Source organism: Neovison vison, chromosome 5 (genome assembly GCF_020171115.1).
Source record: "Neovison vison isolate M4711 chromosome 5, ASM_NN_V1, whole genome shotgun sequence".
Classification (NCBI taxonomy): domain Eukaryota; kingdom Metazoa; phylum Chordata; class Mammalia; order Carnivora; family Mustelidae; genus Neogale; species Neogale vison.
This window is the reverse complement of record NC_058095.1, coordinates 6,121,084-6,140,814: the sequence shown is the minus strand read 5'-3', so window position 1 is coordinate 6,140,814 and position 19,731 is coordinate 6,121,084. Positions and strand designations below refer to the sequence as shown.

The window sequence follows — 19,731 nt, the reverse complement described above, 5'->3', positions numbered from 1 at the left end:
TTCAGAAGGCTGGGAGGCCAGCCTCTCTCCTCTCTTCCATGGGCTCTTTCTCTGGGTGGCCATAGCCCTGGGGCCACGTGCTGGGTAAGAGAGAACAATCCTCCATTTTTCCACCCATGAAAATGACAAATGCTGGTTTCTGGGCCGATGTGGAGGGCCCTCTGGGGTCTGATTCTGGGAAGCAGAAGCCCCAGCTCGCCTGAAGATCAAAGCCAGGGCCAGCCCCTCCCCCACAAGCACAGAGAGCCAGGACGTGGAGGGGGTGGTTTATTGTGTGAAGAGGCCGATTGTACAGAGCAAAGATTGTACTGACACAGGTAGGGTGAGGGATACCCAGAGGCCAAAGCTGGAGGATGGAGGGGTGGTACCCTGTTCCATCTGGCCCCCAGTCACCCGGGCAGTGGGCAGGGGCAGGGAGGATCGAACAGCTCCCTCCCCACCCCTCTACCCCCATTACTGGGTAACAGGGAGTCAGGCTATATCCAATGACCAGGGAGAATACAGCAGGAGACCCTCAACACCCCGCTCCAAACCCCTAAAATGCATGAGGTCCCCTAGACTGGCTTCTGCAGTCTATGAGCCCTCCGTTTCCTCAAGCAGCCTGGCCACGCTTCTTCCTCCTCCAGGCCCCGGCAGCAAACTGGGCCTGGACGAGGTCGTTTCAGGGTACGAGGCATGGGAGGTCGCCCCTGCCCGGGTGCCTCAAGGGACAGCCCACAGCTCCCTGCTGGGTGACCCATGAGGGCTCAGTGACCTGGTGGCCTCTGAGGATGATGGGCAGCACAGAGACGGGTCTTCAGCAGGGAGCCAGAGGGAGGTGGGGGCTCTGGCCAGGGCCTGCAGCCCTGGAGATGGGAGGCTCCTGGGAGTCCAGCCTTCGGGGATAGGGGTGGGGTGATCAGAACCTGTCCCCACCAACCCAGCCACCAGGGGCCTTTAGGGCCTGCCACCCGGGACTCAGCCTGTCCACCAGCCCCAGCTCCGACTGTGGCAACCTAAAGCCTAGAAAAGTGGGTCGGGGAGCATCAGGGGCCCGGGGCCCCCACGCCTCTGGTCCCAGCCCCTGCTGGGCTTCCGTCCTCACACCCGCTGGATCTCAAACAGCTTCACATCCGTGTCGTACCAGACAGGTGGGTCCACATTCCTGCGGAGGGAGCGGGCTGTCACGGGGCTGCCGGGAGACCTTGCAGAAAAGACTGAGGAGGACGACCTAGGGGCTTGTCCGGCCCAAACCCCTTCCATCCTGATGCCCCCCCACCCCGGCAGTGGGTGCCCACCCTCAACTAGACAAGACCACCCTGGCTGATCCTCTTGACACGAACCCCACTATCATGGAGGGACCCAGAGCTGAGGCCCCACCTGAGCAGACCCTCGGGGGAACGCCGGACCCACCTCAGATAGATGACGCCCCACATGTAGGTGCGGAACCACATGGCCGTGCCTGAGTTGGCCTGGTACTTGCGGATGAGGATGGGGTGCGGCACAGGGAGCAGCCCCACCAGGGTGCCGTGCTGCAGGAACCTCAGGATCTCTGACTCATCCGTCAGGCCCCTGCCGGCAAGAGGGGGCGGTTGCCCGTGATGTGGGAAAACCCACGCTGAAAGTCAAGGGGAAGCACGGGGCCCCGTGCGCCCAGCCACACCCTGCCCAAGCCGGGGCTTGCCCCGCCCGCAGAGCCCACCTGGGGCTCCTGTCTGCCACCCCCAGCCCCCCAGCCCCCCAGCCCCCGCCCTGGGCTCACTTGTCGATGCAGATCTTTTCCACCTGGGGAACCAGCACTTGGAGCAGCCTCATGATGGTCTGCAGCGGCAGCTTTGACTTCCAAGAGAGAACCTGAGGGAGCGAGCGGGCCTCCTGGGGCTGGGAAAGCAGCCCCCACGGACAGCGGGAGAGGCCTGACTCCTGACCCAGAACCACAGTCTCCCCACGCGCACTGCAGCAAGGGCCTGGCACAGGGCAGTGCCCACGAACAGTGACTTAAGTTATTCACACTAAGAGCTGTGGCTTCTCACGAGGCATACACTATGTGCCAAAAACTGTCCCCGTGGAGCCTCACAATGGCGTGACCAAATAGGACCTCTGGCCCCGTGGAAGGGCAATCAGTAGTGACCACAGGACACACACATGAGGAAGTGGACAAGTGTCTTGGGGAAAGAAGCTGGAAAGAAAGTTGAGTAAGAAAGCCAGCACTGTGGGCCGCTGAAGCTCGCCCCTGTAGCAGAAGGCTGGGACAGTGTAGACCGGGCGGGGGTGGGGGCGGGGAGCAACCGGGCCAGAGAGGCCAACGTCACCCAGCTGGAGTAATCCAGAGCCTGGCTCCCAGGCCCATTTTTGAATTTGGACACATTCCTATCTGAGCCTTGATGGAGCTGTTCGTGGCGCCAGAAGCCCCTGTCCGCCCCATGTCAGAGCCATCCGCCCGAACCCTCACCCATTCCGATGTTGGGTTCCACTGCCCACTGGCTGAAGCACTGGATAGCCGCCGCTGCTCCCGCCACGCCTGGTCGGGCTCCTGGTCCCAGGGAAGGGATGGGAGTGAGGGGTGGAAGGAACGGGTGCAGAGTGGGAACAGAGGCGGGAGGGGCAGCCCTGCTTCCCAGTCCCTCCCACAGCCTGGAATCCAGGAGGCAATGAGGCCTCCCTACTGGCTCATGCCGGTGGGGGGCTTGCTCCCAGCAGAGGGGACAGCCCAGCCCAGCACCCTTTGCCCTGGACCCCAAGCCCTGCCCGACCCAGCCCAGCCCGATGACAGGTTTAGGGCCAGGGGCTGACTGGGCTGGTCGGGTAAAGGCCAGCTCTGCGGAGATAAGGCTGATGGATGAGGAGTCTGAAGGCCAAGTAAGCCTGAGACCGGTAAACAAGGGAGAGGTCCGTGAAAGCAGCCCCCCGCATGTCCTGGGCACAGGGTTCCTGCCCTCTGCTGCAGGTGACCCCAGAATGCCCTGGCCCAGCCCAATGGCAGAGGCCAGGGAAAAAGGGAAGTCCCAGTGCCACCCCACTGCAGGAGTCCCCGTCGCCCACCTCCGCGGCCGGGCTGCCCTCTGCCGAGCTCTGCTGGGACATGGGCTCCAGGGATCGCAAGGTGCCGTCCTCTGACACCTGGGACTTCTCTGTCAGCTTGTCAATGCCTGGGGGGTGGGGTGTGAAGACACCTGCCACAGGGCCCTTCTGAAAAAGCACCTGCATTGGGCCCCCATGAGGCCCCCCCTTTCCCCCACTCACTTTAGCCGTGCCTGATCCCCGCCACATGCAGTTCTGAGGCCCCAACCCCCCCCATACCCAGCACCAAACTAGCCTTCCTGGGGCTCCCAATATCCCCTCCCCATCCCCTCAGCTTCCCAACCCAGTCCATGCCCTTTGCCAGAGATAGGAGGGCATCCCAGAGACCCTGCCCAGGATGCCAACCAGGCTGGCACACACACACACACACACACACACACACACGCCCCTGCCACCTGCCAGGCCAGACCTGGGGTGGCCACCAGGCTCGTCTTGAGAGTGCCAGGCTCAGCAGGGGCCGCAGGGCGGGAGCCCTCCATGGAGGCGCCCTCCTGTGACCCAGTTCGGGACAAGGACTCGGGTGGCCGTCGGCGCCGCTGCAAGGCCTTGTGGATGGCAGGGGGGTCGGCGGGCAGGTTGGCCAGCTGGTGGAAGACGCTGCGCTTTCGGATGATGGCGTAGACCAGGTTGGAGTTGCCTGTAAGGAGGGAGCACGCCGCATTCGGGGAGGCCCCCTTGCCTCTTCCTCCGCCTGGCAGGTTTCTGGGAAGGGGGAGTATGGAGGACAGGAGGGTGTCTAACTCCAGGCTGGAGAAGGGCCGGCACCTGGCGGTGTGTGCCACTGTGGCTACACTGCACTACCTCGTTGGAGAAGAGCTTCTGGGCAGAGCTCCCCCCAAGCCACTCCCCAGTACCTTCCAGAACCCCTCACAACCTGGCACTCTAAGGGGTAACCCTAGGAAAGTGGGGCAGGCCCAGCACGTCAGAGTCCACCAGGCCAGCTGTCCTGTACTTTGTCTGTGTCCCTGAGCCAGGTCATCAGAGAGGAAGGACGACATGGCCCGCGCTCCACAGCCCACCCTGAATTCCCTCGACTCTGGGCCTCCAAGGCCCCACCCAGCAATCGGGTCCTGCCGCTCACCACACTGTCTTCTTCCAGTTCAACATCTCACCCCAGGGCCCTTGCACAGGTTGCCCCCAGCCGCACCCCACAGTGCTTTTTCTACCCCACCATACCTCCATTCACCCCTCACAGATCAGTGGAAACATTATTTTGGAAATAATAGTAACTGCTAAGTCACCAGATACTGTGCTAAACGCTTCTTGTGGCTGATTCCTTACCCTCCCAACACCCTCGGGCATAAAGGACGTCTGTTAGAACTGTCTTCCAGCCGAAGACATTAAAGCCTGGAGAGGCTATGTGCCCACAGTAGCAAAAGTGACGAGTGGCAAGGCCCTCATGACTGACACCAGGCCGTGTGACACAGACAACACCCAGCGGGGTCCCGCTGCCCCGAGCTTCCCTTTCATCTGATGTAAGGTGACCTCTCTGGGTGACCCTCTGTTTAAAGCCTCCCTCCGGGCCTCCATCCACAGCCGTGAGCTGCACGGGGCAGGGAGCACTCCGCTTTGCTCTCCCCTGTAGCCCCTGCCCCCAGCACTGGCTTGGTATGCAGCTGGTGCTCAATAAACGCATGTTGAATGAATAGGGGCTGACAGGGGCAGGGGAAGGCAGAGGGTTCTCCCCTCCTTAGACGATCCGGGAAGGTGTCCTTGTGCACGGCCCATCCCAAGTCCTGCCGCTGAGGCCCCGCTGGGGCCCGGGCTGCTGCCTCACCGTCGAACTGGTACTGAATGATGTTGTTGAAGGCCTCCAGGAGGAAGAACACCAGGTGGTGGTTCTGGGCAGCGGAGAAGAGGAACCAGGTGGTGGAGAAGGCCTCCAGCAGGTGCAACAGCTTGTTGGCGGCCACCATGGACAGGCTCTTGAGGTAGGGGGACACTGTGGGGACGAGCCAGCTCACTCCTGGACCCAGCCATCCCCACATGCCCTCGGCCTGAGCACGACTCAGAGCTCCTGCTGCCAAGCCCTCCCTGTCCCTTGCCTAGAAAATCCCCCACAAAGCCCAGAAAACCCAGCCCTCAGAGGCTGAGGCCACACGGGCCACACTCTGTAGAGCTCCAGGAGGCCGTGTGGACCCCCCACCCCCCCATCCCTGCGCCATGTGGAGAGCCGCACTGTTCCCTGAGCCACTCACACATGGCATCTCGCCCACTCCCCCCCCCATGCTTCTGAAAGGGGGGGCCGGAGCAGAGGGAACGAGCCCCATTTCATAGACGAGGAAACTGAGACTCGGGTTTGTAAACTCGCCCAGAGATCCCAGATATAAAATGCACCGGGCAGGGAGACAAACTCCAGATCTTTAAGTCTTTCTGGAATATCAAACTGGACCCGCAATGCTCCACGCATCATCAGAAACGTATTCTTTTGGCAGAGCCTGGGAGGGGGAATCCCAGAGATGAGACGTGTGGGGACCGCCTGAAGTCACATCGGATCTGGGCGCTTCCTTGTCTCACTCTCCCTCCCTCACCAGGCTGGGACAGGGAGGAAAAAGCATCTTCTCGGGTTTTCTGGTTCACAAATGCGTTCTCAGTGCCAGGTACACTTAACCCGTGCTCAGTTAGAATGCGCGAGACCCGCCCAGCGAGCGAAGCAGGAAGGGAAGGCAGGGCTCTGGCAGCTAGAGCTCTGTCCCACCAACTCGGGAGTCCAAAGCACTCCCATCCAAACCCGTCCCCTCCACACACACCTGCCTCAGCTCACGGCCCCCCCACCAGGCTGAGCCCAGCAGGTCAGCCAGCCTGAGCCCCTCCCCTCGGAGGCAGCTGTCCCCAGTCCTCGCTGGAGGGTAGGGGGCACCCTGCAGCCCAGAGACCACGCCGTCCAAACCTGCGACGTCCAACACAGTAGCGGCGAGCCACTGGAGGCCACTCAACGCTTGAAACATAGCTAGCGCTAACTGAGATGTGCCGCGCACGTGAGACACACAACACTTTGAAGACTGGGTGTCAAAAGAATATGAGATATCCCAGTAATTTTTACGGGGGTTATAGGCTGATAAGAAGGTATTTTGGATGGTGTGGAATACATAAAATATATTATAAAATTATTATCACTCCTTCCTTCCTCCCTCCCTCCCTTTCTTCCCTCTTCCCTCCCTTCCTAACTTCCTCCCTCCCTCCCTCCCTTCCTTCCTTCCAATAGGGCTGCCAGAAAATTGACCAGTACAACGTGGCCGACATCCCTCCGCTATGGGTCTGGCTACCGGACTGGGCGGTTTGAACCGCGGCAGGCAGGCCTGTGGCCTGGCGCCACCTAGTGGTGATCACGGGGAAGGCGGGCTCCCAGCACCCCTACCGTTGACCACGATGGTGAGCAGGCAGTCGAACAGGGGCTGCAGCCGCTGGTGACCGCTGGTGATGATCTTGTGGAACACCTACGCCAGGAGGCAGAGGGGTGGCCGTGAGGTCCCCTCTACCTCCAGACTCAGCCAAAAGGATGCCCCCCATGCCCCCAGGTCCTGGCGGAGGGAGCCCCCTCACCACAATGAGCAGGTCCGCATGGGTACCGGTGAAGACCGGGATGTCCATGGGCACGCGCACCGAGTAGGGCTTGTTCAGCCGCACCCCGAAGTTCCGCTCCCCGCTCAGAAGCAACAGGATGAAGACTCCGATGTGCATCAGGCCTACCCGGGCTGCAGCATGGGGTACAGAAGTCAACACGGGGGGGGGGGCGGGGGGGGTGCTCCGTAGGAAGGACTGCGAGGCAGGGACCCAACTCAGCAGCACCGGAAGAAGCCCCGCCCCGAGCCTCAGCTCCTGGGAGGCAGCGCAGACTGGCCACACCCGCCCCTCTACAGGGAATTCCCTGGGATCTTACGCCCACCCCAGCCTTACAATGATCCGCTCGGGCATCATTGAGGAAGTAGAGGATGGGGACCAGGATGTCCAGCACATCACTGCTCTTGAGCACAAAGAAGAGGAATTTCTGGAGGGAGGGAGTGAACGGGTGGGCAGGGTCAGAGGGGAGACCCCTCTGCCCCACCCTCTCCCCATCCCGGGAGCCTTCCCAGAGGCTGCCCCCTCTCCTGGGCTAGCCAGAGTAGCCGCTCCCCACCGCAGGGCACACCACGGCCCACCAGGCTGGCAGCCCACCTTATTGAAGTCGCAGAGCTTCCAAAAGAGGACTAGCAGCTCCTGGTGGAACTGGATCTTCTTGGTGGAGTTGGGCAGGTAGGTCTGCAGCAGGGGGTTGGAGAGCAGCCGGGCTATGCCCTTGAGGATGAACTGGAAGTCCTGAGTGGGGGACAGCAGGGATCTGTCCTGTCCGGCTCCCTCACAAACGCCTCCTCACCCCGCCCCCCCCCCCAAGGCTGGTCCCACCTCTAGAGCCTGAAAGGCCCAGCTTCTGTCATCGGTAGCTGTCCTGAGAAGCCCCCTCAGGAAGCTGAGACCAGGGCAGGTCTGGAGGGAACCCCCACCCCTTCCCCAGACCACAGGCTCCCCCATGCTTTAGCAAGGCTGCTCCTAGGGACGCCCCCACACCCACACCCTGAACCGGCCCCTGCCCACCCGGACTGCGTGTGGACAGATGCCATCCCCCACCCTCCCTATCACTCCGTCACACCAGAGGCACACTCTATGACTCTCAAAGAGCTTTTCACTTACTAAGCACCTCCTACAACAAGACGAGGAAGCAGTTGCTGTCCCCATGTTATAGCAGCAGAAGCCAGAGTTCTGGGAGCCCAAGAACCTCCCCCAAGGTCACAAGACACAATCTCAGCTCTGCCTGGCCTCTAAGTGCACTATCCTTCCCCCCACCAAAACCTGACATCAGCGCCGCCTCTCCTGGAAGCCTGCCCAGTTGTCCCCACCCAGTTGAGGCCATTAGCCCTTTTCTGCATCTCAAAACCCTCAAAATTCTGCCATCACTATTTCACTTGGGGTGGTCAAGTCCATGGGGACCATGGTTGCTTCCTATAGGGGCCAAGACTCCCCCAACCCCATCTCATCCACACCCCCTCGCTCCCCTGCAAGGCCATAACCACTGTAGCAGGTGGGCACTGAGAACCCACTGGGGCAAGAACAGGGTTCCACTCACCTCCTCCCGATGGATGCGGGACAGGTAGTTTACAAACAGGTTTTCGGGTCCTGGAGGCTGCCGAGGGTGGAGCCTGGGATAAGCAGGTGGCTTCACCCCTTGCCCCTACCTTGGGCCTAGGTGGTGGCAGCAGTGCCCCCTTGGACATCCCCAGGCTACCATGAGGTGCCCGCTGGGTATCCCTTGCCCAGCTCTGCTAAGGAGAGTGCCCAGAGCCTGGTGGGGCGAGCTGCCCTCCCCGCTGCTCCCATCCTTACATCCGCGTCATCCATGGCCGTGCCTGTCGTGGTGCCGTCCACGGTGGGGCTGGCGCTGGTGGCACTGTCGTGGTCCAAGGTGACAATGAGCACCTGGGCCGCCTCCTCCACCAGGGGTTCCCGGTAGTCGGAGAAGAGTAGGTGGTTGTAGGGGATCCCGTAGCCCACAGGGTCATAGGCACACACGGTGTTGAGGAGGGAGGTAAACAGGGGGAGGGCATGTCTGCAGTAGAAGAGGAACAAGGCCATGGAGACCACCCCCCAGGGGGCCACCCCCTCTCTCAACAAGGGTTCAGTGCTAGCCCCAGGCTGGGGCCAGAGAGCAGAACCAGGCTCATCCCTCCCTGAGGAAAAGAGACCTCTCCTTGTCCTGGCCTGCCTCCGAGTCCCAGGCCAGGCTAGGCCAGGGGCAGAGGAATTTATACCAAGAGCGGGGCAGCCAGTTATGGGGGAAATCATGTGCACACCCCTTAGATTTTCCCCCAAGGGCTAAAGCCTATTAAAAACAAATTATAAGACTTGGTTTAGAGCAGTTTTAGGTTCACAGCAAATATCACAAGGAAGGAACAGAGACTGCCCCGTGCCCCCCACCCCCTCCCACGCACAGTCTCCCCTACTACTGACATCCCACAGTAGAGTGGTTCGTGTTATAATCAACGGACCTACACGGACCCATAATTTACATTAGAGTCCACTGTGGTCTCTGAGGGGCAGGGGTACCTTCCCCGGGGCTTCAAAGCAGGGGGCTGGAGTCCCCCAGGGAGGGGGGCTTCCCCTCAGGGAGCGGAGCACGTGCTGGATCCCCCAGTTCCCAGGCCAGAGACTGACATCATTCTGAGATCTGTAAGATGTCAGGGTTCAAGCTCCTTATCTTACAGGCAAGGAAACTGAGACCCGGAGAGGTTAAGTGAGTGGCAAAGCGTGGCCGTTTGCCTGATAACACTGGTGAGAGGGAAAAAAAAAAAAAAAAAACCAAACCCAAAACCCTGGCCAGCTTTGGATTGTGGCTGGAGGAGGGAGTGTCCTCGCTTCCCTTCTCTTCTTTGGCGTGGGGAGGGGGGAGTTGGGCAGAAGGCCATCGAAACCTGAAGGGCATGGCATGCCATACAGGAAGGAAGAAGCTGAGCCATGACCCTGGCGGCGGTGCGCACTAATTCCCATGCCTGCCGCAGGGCCTTGGGCACAGCTGCTGTCGTGGGGCTGGAGCACCCGTAGGTGCTTTACACACTCAGTCCCGCCCTGTGACACCCCCAGAACCCAGGAGCGCCCCCGTGCGGCCCAGGCTTCCCCACCCTCCAGGGTGGTCCTTACGCCCTCTCCCCAGCCAGACAGCCCTGCCCCAAAACAGCCTCAGGGAGCCCCTGAGAGCTCGCAAGGAGGCTGGTCTGAACCGAGATGGGTTGTGATTGTAAAACTACACAACGGATTCTGAAAACTTCGCATGAAAAGGGAATGTAAAACCTCTCTGTAATTTTGCATCTCGAGTACATGTTATATACTAGTATTTGCTGTATATTGGGTTAAGTGAAATGTTAAAATGAATTTCACTCGTTTCTTTTTTACTTTTCTCATGTCACCACTAGAAATGTTCAACTTCTGTTGACACCAGCATATGTGGTTTCCATTATATTTCTGCTGGACAGCACAGCTCTGGATGGAGGACCCAGGTACTGGCCAGTCACCTAGGGCTTCCTCCAGGGGGACACTGGACCCGCGGGCATAACGAGGGCTGTTAAGTTACAAGCCATCACCACCAGGGGGCACCACCTCCCCCTCAACTAAGACTCCAGGAGGGCGAGCGACTTCTGGGGCTGCCTGGAGAAGGAGAAGAATGGAAAGAAAGGCCAGGGGCCCCTCACCTGTTCTCCGTGGAACAAAAGAACTGAACCCACGGGTTGGTGCTGCCACTGTCCGGAGCTGGGGGCAGGTACATGGCCTCAGAGAAGCATGTCAGCAGCAGTTTCAACAGCTCCATCCTTGGGGGGGAGGGTATGGCAGGGGGTTCAGTACCTGAAGATCTCCATTCTTCTCTAGGAGGGCGTGCCCACCCTGCCTAGCTCCAGCACAAGTCCATGAAACAAAATGACCCCATTTTCTCCCTGTCAGGCTCCTGCGGGGTCACGAGTGGATTGGGTTTCCTCGAAAGACCCCACGCATGGTTCCCTCTCTGAGCCAGGGAGTCGGGGGGGGGGGGGCGGGCAGGTCTGGAGTCCCCAGCTACACTGTGGGCTCTGGATCCAAGCAAAACTCACCGGTTCAGGTCATGGATGTAGTTGGGCTGGGGGGAGTGAGCAAAGCCCACACCAGCCTCCCAGATGTATTCACAGCTGTCCAGGGAGTGGACGTCCTCCGCTGAGTCCTGGGGACACGGTTCGGGGGCGATCAGGCTGGGGGTGTCCCAGTCCCCCCACCATCGTCCCTGGGGGCAGAGACCCTCATATTCCCCTAAAGACAGCCCCTCAAAATGTCCCTGGTGATTATGCACGAGGGAAGAAATGAATGTTCTCAACCTCTTGAAAGCTAATTTTTCTTCTCTGGGTCTTTTATTTGCTCAGTCCAGCTTGGGCAGGGAGAGATAGAGAGGGAGGGGAATGGAATCGGGTGCCCCTGGTCGTATGTGGGGGTGAGAGGGCAGAGAACACTGAAGGTCAAGTCCATGGGCCCATAGGAAGTGAGCAGGCCAGACCTGCTGGGTCCAAGCCCCACCCCCACCCCCCACTGCCCAGGCGAGGACAATGGGTGCTTGTGCTCAGACTCCCGGATAGAGGGGGCAGGGCCAGGCACCAGCTGGCTCCTCTCCAGCTGTGCCATTCACCCGCCCCTTCCCAGATCTGCTCTTTGGGAGCAACCCCTGCCCCCATGGGGTCCTGCCTAAGGGAACTTCAACCCCTAACCCAGGACCAAAGCCCTCCCAGCCTAAAGGTGGGAGATCAAGGGCTCTCACCACAGTGCTCCTGCGGTGGCTCTGGACAGTGAAATCTGGACAGAAGAGGAGGTCGGCGATGGCCAGGAGCAGGGACTCAGCCAGAGGCCGGGCGTTCTCATCATCATCGTCTCCCTGCTCAGGATATAGCACAGGCCGCCTCAGTGGTCACTGGCCAAGGAGAAGTGGCCCCAGGACTTGGGAGTTGGAAGGGGGTTGGATCTGGGCCCAGGCAGGCACTCATGGGCAGAGGGATGAAGGAAGACACAGAAGGAAAAGGAACTAGATTCCCAACCACCCCAAACCTCCTAAAGCAGAAGAGGGCTGGGGCCCAGGAAGAAACCTCCCCACGGGCTGGAAGGAGCAGGCCAGGTCCTGAAAACTCTAGAGCCTCGGGCCTGCTGGGAATCACTGGGGTCCTACCCTCACCCAGTTGCCTGGAGATAAACCGAAGGAGGGGAAGGGTGGGGAGGGAGAGTGCCCAGCTGCCCTGCCCCCGTGTCTGCCCAGCTGAAGGAGTAGACACCCATGTGGGAGACGCCTCAGCCGCAACCCCCATTCCCCTTCCCCTGTACTTCCCAAACCCCACAAGAGATTTGGAGGAATGTGACGGGCCCTGAACGGGTTCCCTCCGCCTCGCCACATCCTTTCCATCCAGCCCCACAGCCAGGCCCACAGACCCCTGCTCGTCCTGCCCCGGGCACTGTGGACCAGAAGAAGCCCCTCCAGTCAGGGTCCTCGAAGATGTAGGGCAGCACTCGGGTGAGAAGCCGGCTGCAGTTCAGGACAATCTGCTTCTCCTTCTCCGAATGGCAGCCGCTCTCGGCTCCCTGCACCAGCTTCTCCACGGCCTGTGGGGACAGGGTGGGGAGCGGGGACATTGCGCTGGTCACCAGAATGGGCGCCCCAGGCTTCAGAGGGGGAGAGGCAGACAGGGTCAGCCAGCCCAGGGGGATGGGAAGTGGGTCAGAGAGCAGCCTAGGGCATCCCCCCCGAGAGCCCAACCCACTGCTCACTGGCTGAGACCTCGCTAAGTGGCCACTTGTCAGAGTCTGTTTCCTTGTCTCTGGTGACATGCACTGTGGCTCACTGCACAGGGGGAGCCGAAGGAGCTGATGTGCGGAAGCCCTCGCAGAGGGTGGCTGCCAGTATCTCCTCCCCCCCAGGGCCCAGCCAGTGGGGACAAGTAGGTACAGACAGAAGAACTGCCCAGACCTGGACAGGTTGGCTGTCATGGCAGCCTGCTCTCTGGATCCGCAGGGCTGAGCCGGCTTCATGGGGAGGGTGGGAAACAGCTCCGCAGGGAGCAGCCGCCAGGGGCCGAGTGCCTTACGCTCACCTTGTAGCACAGAGTAGCCAGATTGGAGGGTGACTCCTCCCGCACGGCCCGGATCTCTGCCGCCGGCACCAGCGCGAAGACGTCCTGCACTGAGGTGGCCGTGTCTGCCCAGAACTGGTCCCAAAAGGCATCATCGGTGGCTTCCACAGGCTGGGGGAGGGGAGTCGTGTGTCCAGAGTTGTTATATAATCCCTCTCCAACAGGCCCACAGTTTGCCCAGTCTGTAGATAAAGCGGCCCTAAAAGGGAAGGCACAGCCCCCCTATTCCATCCCTGCTGGCGCACAGGGGCCCTCCTATGGCGGGGGTGGGGAAACAGTCTTCAACCTTTGTGAGCCTCTGCTGGTAGAGGCAGGCAGGAGACACTTGGCACAGATGTCAGACGTCGGCCGGCAGCCAAAGCCTAACTCAGTCCCCAAGGGATGGGGTAAGTCAGCATCCTCCTCTGGCCGCGCCTCCCCACCCGAGGATCCCCCCACCCCCCCCACAGGCCATGCTGCTAGGTCAAGTGCCTGGGGGCCAGACCCAGGTTTTGCCCCTCCCCAAAGGAGGAAGACGAGGGGATATGTGCTCATTTCACCTAAGACCACCCTCTCCCTGCACACCGAACAGGTGCCCGAGCTAAAGGAGCCAACCCCTGGGCTCTCTGACTGCACCTGCTCCCCCTGGAGCCCACTGCCAGTGCTGCTGTTCAGGCCACTCTTGCCAAGGCCCCACCTCCAAATTTACATCCTCAAACCTGCTTCCGCACCGCACCAAAGACACCAGTCCCTTTACAAAGACCTTCGGGTCTCCCTGCTGCCTGCAGGATTGGGCCCGACTGGTAGCCAAGATCTTATCTAACATGCTTACACGCATGCACACATGTGCGCACATGTATGCACACATACACACTGCACGTGCGAACTTGCACACCTATATTTGCTATCCCTGCAGCACAACGCTGTCGCCACTTCTCTTTGCCTTTGCTTGGACTGTCCCCTCTTCCCCGCAGGCCCATCCTTCTAATGCATTCCCATGTCCCACCGGTCTTACGGAGACCATACGCCGTATGCACATTTGTGCCTTTTGAATCGTACGGACAGTCGCATAGGGAGCCAGTTTGAATCATAAGCTCCATTTCAAGACATCCTTCCTAAGGAAATGACCAGAGATGTGCACATAGAAGGAGGGTCGCTGATGTGCTGTTGTCGATAAGAGCAAGAAGCTGGAAGGAACCCAAATAACCAGAAAGCAGGGAACACTCAGAAAGTTAGGGCCCAGGGCACCTGAGTGGCTCAGTGGGTTAAAGCCTCTCCCTTCGGCTCAGGTCATGATCCCAGGGTCCTAGGATTGAGCCCTGGGCTCTCTGCTCAGCGGGGAGCCTCCTTCCTCCTTCCTCCTCTCTCTCTCTCTGCCTCTCTGCCTACTTGTGATCTCTGTCTGTCAAATAAATAAATAAAATCTTAAAAAAAAAAAAAGTCCTTTCATAGACTGGAATATTATGCAAACACCAGCGCCATGTTGCCAAAGACTATTGATGAATGAAGAACGATCACGGTACAACCCTGGGTGAAAAAGATAAGCTGTAACATGAACTACAGGATGGTCACGATCTTTGCTCAATTATATAGTCATAAAAGCCTGAATGAAAACGACAGAATGCTCACAGCGATGATCTCTCTGGGTGGGTTTTATTTTTTTACTTGTATTTTTCTGCAAACATATATATTACTATTTTTTTAAGATTTTATTTGTTTATTTGACAGAGATCACAAGTAGGCAGAGAAGCAGGCAGAGAGAGATAGCGGAGGAAGCAGGCTCCCTGCTGAGCAGAGAGCCCAATAGCAGAGCGCGATCCCAGGACCCTGGGATCACAACCTGAGCCGAAGGCAGAGGCTTTAACCCACTGAGCCACCCAGGTGCCCCTATTAACTATTTTTTCCTTTTGAACGTTCACCTGCTAAGAGGCCAGGGTGTCCAGGGTACTCTTCCAAACAGCAGCCCTGCAGGAGACCCCTGGTCTCCATCAACCTGGCCGCCTCCCTTCTCTGGAAAGGTCATACAGGCACTGCTTCCCACAAATCCACACACAGGATACTCTATCATAAAAACATATACATATATATAGTGTTTAAGAATAACTCTGTCCTGGGGCGCCTGGGTGGCTCAGTCGGCTAAGTGTCTGCCTTCGTCTCAGGTCATGATCCCAGAATCCTGGGATCAAGTCCCACCTTAGGCTCCTTGCTCGGTGGGGAGCCTGCTTCTCCCTCTCCCTCTGCCTGCTGCTCCCCCTGCTTGTGCTCTCTCTATCAAAGAAATAAATAAAATCTTTAAAAATAATAATAATAATAAATGTTCTCTGAAGCCCCTTCTTCCCAGAATTCTCCCAGATCTCTGGACTGACAGGCTTGTTCCCACTCTGGAACCCTGATCCCCTCCCCAACCTCCGTCACTCATCCAAGGCCCTGACTCCGGGGGTCTCAATGCACTTGCCTTGAGGCCCCAGTACCCCCACCGGCCCTTCTTCCCTGACCCTGCAGCTGGGGCCGATGGCGCATGCACAGCCAATATTTGTTCAGGGAAAGGCTGTCATCAGTCCCAGAGAGCCCTTCAACCCAGTCACTGGGCAGACCCGAGCACCAGTGGGGCTGTCCAAACTCAGGACTGGCTCTGAAAGCCTCACCAAGGTCCAGGTGTAACTTTGCCCACTCTCCAAGCAATGCCCCCACTTCAAGCTACAGGATAGCAAGTGGCCATGGCCCGCAGGACAGACCTAGTACCACAGCCTGCTGGGTCCCAGAACTGGTAGAGCAAGTTAGCTGGGGAGAAGAACAAAGGCCAAAGGAGGGGCCTAGGGCTAGGGTTTGCTGGCCTCAGCCAAGGTAGCCCTCTAACAGTCCCTGGGGTCAAGGGGTACCATCCCCTAGTGTGGGTGGCCAGGGCTGGGGTGGAGAAGGACATCCTAGAAAACCTGGGGTCATCTCTGGGAAATTCCCCATCTCTGACAATCCCCCCCCCTTCCTGGTAGCCCCTACCCCCCTTAAATGGGCAGAAACTCATCTGAGCACCAATGGACTTGACCTCTGGCCTAGTTCATTAGGCAAGTGTCACCTAGGGACCTAATTCCAAAGAGAGACTTAAAAGGAGACTTAGGAGGCCCCAGGCTAGCCCAACTGAGAAGCCAGAGGACAGTCTCAGCTCTCCAGCTCCCACTACAGCCCGGACGCTTCAGCCTGGTGCCCGTCTCCTGGCTGTCCCTGGCTGGCCTGATGCTGCAGGTGTTGGCCAGGGTCACTAGAGCCCCTTGGGCTTCTGAGGGAAGAAACATGGCTCAGCTCCTGTCCCAGGTACCCAAGCTGGGCCCCATACAACCCAAAGAAGCTTTTAAAATCCAAGCCAGTTTGTTTGAAAAGAGTATTTCTGCTGCAGATGCGATGGCCCATGCAACCAGGGCACAGGGACTGAGCTACTCAGGTGGGAAAACAGATATTCTTACCCAAGCTTTGCCAGCACCTGCTCAAGCCAGACCCCCCCCCACACACACACCAGCTTGGGAGTCCAGTTGTATCTTTTGAACTTTCTGGGGGGTGAGGGGGAGCAAAGGATCATAGTGCTCTTGCCTGCTGAGGGTGAACTGTTCAGGAAGGCCGTGTCACCACAGCATTCCACCCCCCACACACGTGCACGCATGTAACACAGACCCACATTCCCCACCCACCCACACGCGCGTGCACGCATGTAACACAGACCCACATTTCACAGACACACACACACACGTGCACGCATGTAACACAGACCCACCACGTCTCACCACGCCTACAGCAGAGAGTCTCCAGAAAAGGCAGGATCTAAGAGAGGGTCCCACGCACCCCAGGGAAGGTCCGGGAAACAGCCCAAACAGCTCAGCCTCAGGACCAGGATCACGCCTAGCCCAGGGCAGGAAGAAAACAGGATGCAGCGCAGGAAGGCAGGGCAGGCCCAGCAGCAGCAGCTCATGCCCAGGCCACAGGAAAAGGCTCTGGGTCTGCTTGTCTGCTGCCCAGAACAAACATCTGTATTCATGGCAGAGCCCCTAAGGGTCTAAGACTGGAGGACACCCTGTGGACAGCTGGCCTGAATCCTCTTGGAGACACTGAGTGGCAAGGTCTGGAAAGACTGTCTGGGATCTGTTCTTCCTCTGCGGTCCAAGCCAGGTCACTACACAGGACAGAGGCTCGAGGGTCTCTCCCTGCAGCCAGCCCGGTTCTCTTCCCACCTGCAGGGCTCCTGTGGTCTCTGGAGGGAGATCCAGCCTGGTATCTGGTTCCTGTCCTCAGCTGGGAAGCAGGACAGCACCAGCTCAGTCACCTCCATAACAGGCCTGCAGCCAGGGAAGCCGGAGGCACACTGCATTTTGGGGAGAAGGCCAGTGCAGGTAGGAATCTAGTCCACCCAGATCCTTTGGGACCCGGCTGAGCTAGGCCTGCTGGGCTGGCCAAAAGGACCCTGCCCGCTGAGCCAACAGCCCGTAGTTCATGCCTCCAACAACATGTTTCCTTCCCCAGGTAGGTAAACATGGGAGCCTCCCTCCTGCCTCTCCCTGTGGCCTCACATTGAGGGGCTGGCCCACCTGCCACCCACAGACCTAGAAGCCCCATCCCAAAAGAGCCAAGTGCTAGAACTAACCAGGAGCCATTAAGAAAGTGGCGAGAAGCAAAGTCTGGTTTCTGTCAAACACCTCTTACTGAGGAATGGACTTTCCAGAGGCCTGGGCAATGCCAGGCGCCTGACCTTTCTCTCGTGGGAACAAGAGAGAGGAGGACCAGAGATCTGGCCTCTGGAGCTGCGATCAGCTGGCTGTGAGAACACGGACCCCTCCATCCCACTCTAACTGCCAAGAGCAAGAGAGAGCCCTGGGGGTAAGGGTAAGAGGAAAGTCCCAGAGGGCAGCAGGTCCTGACTCCCTTGAAAGTGGGGGACCTGGAGAGTCAGAGCTGGGCGAGTCTGTGGCCAAAGCAGTGTAGTTCAAGGGGTAAGGACAGAAGGGGTAGGCAGGGAAGGAGATGGGTCCTGTGTGTTGGGGGCAAAGAGGTGGCCTCTGTGCCACTCCTGAACTCAGGGGAGCGTATGGGCTGAAAGACACCCCCAGACCCCACACCAGCCAGTCAAAGACAACCTGGAGGGTTCTCAGCCCTGACCCAGAGAACAGAGGGTACCAGAAAACACAGCCATCCCTACTGCTGGGCCTCAGAGGAGGAGCCCCCTGGAGGGTGGTCCCCAGCTGGGAAACTGGACTCCACGGGCCTGGGAACAGTTCCCTTTGCTAGGCTGCAGCGCCGCTCGCCACTCTTTGCATGTTCTCAGGAAGACCTCGGCCTTCCCTGGCTGTGGCCATCGACCTGGGCCCAGCGAGGCCGCTGCCACCGCGCACCAGCTGTTTCCCCGACCCGGTAGGCGCCGGCCTGGCTTTGTTTGCATTGAATCAGCCGGGTCTGTGCGTCCAGGAATCGCGGGCACTGAGGGCCCGGGAGGGGAGCAGGGAGCGGGGTGGGTGGGTGGGGGCGGGAGTGGGGGGTGAGGCTGAAGATGCGGAGCTGGAGGGGCGGGAGCGGGGGAGTGGTGGGGGGAGGCGGCGGGACAGGTGACGGACAGCGGCGATGCAGGCTCAGGGAGTAGGCACACGTCAGCCTAAGGTGGCAGCAGCGGCTTCGGGCAGAGAGATATTCCCGGGAGAGGAGGCTGAGGGTGAGGGGCTAGGGTTAGGGGATGAAGCCCTAGGGTACAGGCCAACGGGTCCCGCTCCGGCCCTGGCTTCAGCGTCACCCTGCAGGCCAGTCGGTCCCCCATCTCCTCACCAGCCAAGTTCGCACAGCCCCCTCCCCGCCCCCGGCCCTGCCCAGCCCCCAGCCCCGCAGGTGGATGGGGAGGCCAGGGCCCCGGTCGCACCTGCGTCTTGGTGGTGAGCTGGATCACCGCCTTTCGGAAATTCAGCTTAGAGTCGGCCGACCCCATAGCGCTGGAGCCCGCTCCGGCCCGGCCCCGGCCCCGGCCCCGACTCCCGCCCCGGCCCCGGCTCCGGTTCCAGCTCCAGCTCCACGGCCCCCGCTGCTCTCGCAGAAGAGGAGCGGCGCACCCCGCCTGCCGGCTCGGCGTCGGCCCCGCCCCCGCTGGGCTCCGCCCCGCTGGGCTCCGCCCTCACGTGGCTCCGCCCCCGCACCTGCCGCGCCCCGCACCGCCCACTCCAGGCGCAGGGAGTTCGCTCCCGGGATCCACTAGGGCCGCCCACTGGGCGTCCTTCTCAGCTGCGCCGGGTGCCTCCGCGCCCTCCCCTCGGAGCGTAGTCCCGGTTACATCTCTCCCATTTCCACTCAGGGGCCCGCAACCCTCCCAACCTCGCGTTCCCCGCCCGTATCCCCACCATTGGTCCCCAGGCCACCCTGGGCCCATACTTTCTCAGCCAGCCCTCCCAGAGCTTCTTCCTTGTCAACCCCTGTCCTTCCCATCCCCCCAAGTCTCCCCCACCTCCTTTTTCTTTTTTTTTTTCCTGGAGCATCTGCTTTCTTGGTTACCTTTTTTTTTTTTTTTTTTTTTAGTATATGTGCTGCCGAAGCGAGCACTCTTGGTTCCCTTTTACTGACCTGTCAAACCCGCATCACCAGACAGCCTCGCTGTTTTTGTTTTTGTTTTTTCCCAGCCACAAGCCCCAGGCTCCAGGAGAGCAGCTCCCTGGTCTGATGAGAGTGGGAGGTCCCTCAGAGTCCCACAACTTCTTTCTGGCCAGCTGTATTCCCTGAGAGTCCTTTTAAGTCCATCTATTTCAACAAATGTGTTGTGAAACTGGTATTCACTAACACTGTGTCAAGGACGGGGACATAGGGGTCTTAAGTCACAGGACTGTCTCTTGGGAAAGAAACAAGGAAAGAATTAACCGTTTTTCAGCCGAGTGAGCCTTTATAGAGGCAAATAAATGATATTATTGATAATGATGATGATATGAAGACAGTATCTCTAACCCAACAGTAACCTAACAGTATCTCTAACCCAACAAAAATCTACCTCTGAAGTAGATTCACCCCGTTTCACAGCAGGGGA

General features: G+C 59.4%; 1 protein-coding gene across 1 annotated transcript; it reads right to left on the bottom strand.

The window, feature by feature from the left end:
• Window positions 1-250: 250 nt before the first annotated feature.
• HID1 (HID1 domain containing) lies at window positions 251-18,661 on the bottom strand. The gene is made up of 19 exons (XM_044247474.1): window positions 18,586-18,661; window positions 12,681-12,830; window positions 12,022-12,192; window positions 11,363-11,476; window positions 10,671-10,777; window positions 10,278-10,394; window positions 8,419-8,641; window positions 8,162-8,218; window positions 7,216-7,356; window positions 6,958-7,048; window positions 6,604-6,755; window positions 6,419-6,497; window positions 4,838-5,002; window positions 3,470-3,697; window positions 3,022-3,128; window positions 2,432-2,512; window positions 1,742-1,833; window positions 1,393-1,551; window positions 251-1,144 (listed from the first exon to the last, which is right to left on the bottom strand). Exons 1-19 carry the CDS (start codon window positions 18,649-18,651, stop codon window positions 1,081-1,083), a joined length of 2,364 nt encoding a protein of 787 aa, XP_044103409.1. The 5' UTR covers window positions 18,652-18,661; the 3' UTR covers window positions 251-1,080.
• Window positions 18,662-19,731: the final 1,070 nt, after the last annotated feature.

Excerpts from the sequence above, each read along its gene's own strand:
- HID1 (XM_044247474.1), bottom strand. The coding sequence starts at position 18,651 with ATGGGGTCGGCCGACTCTAAGCTGAATTTCCGAAAGGCGGTGATCCAG. Across the intron at positions 2,513-3,021 it reads AGGGCAGCCCGGCCGCGGAG|GAGCCCGACCAGGCGTGGCG; the intron begins GTGGGCGACGGG and ends CCCTGGGACCAG. Across the intron at positions 1,145-1,392 it reads TGGGGCGTCATCTATCTGAG|GAATGTGGACCCACCTGTCT; the intron begins GTGGGTCCGGCG and ends CTCCCTCCGCAG.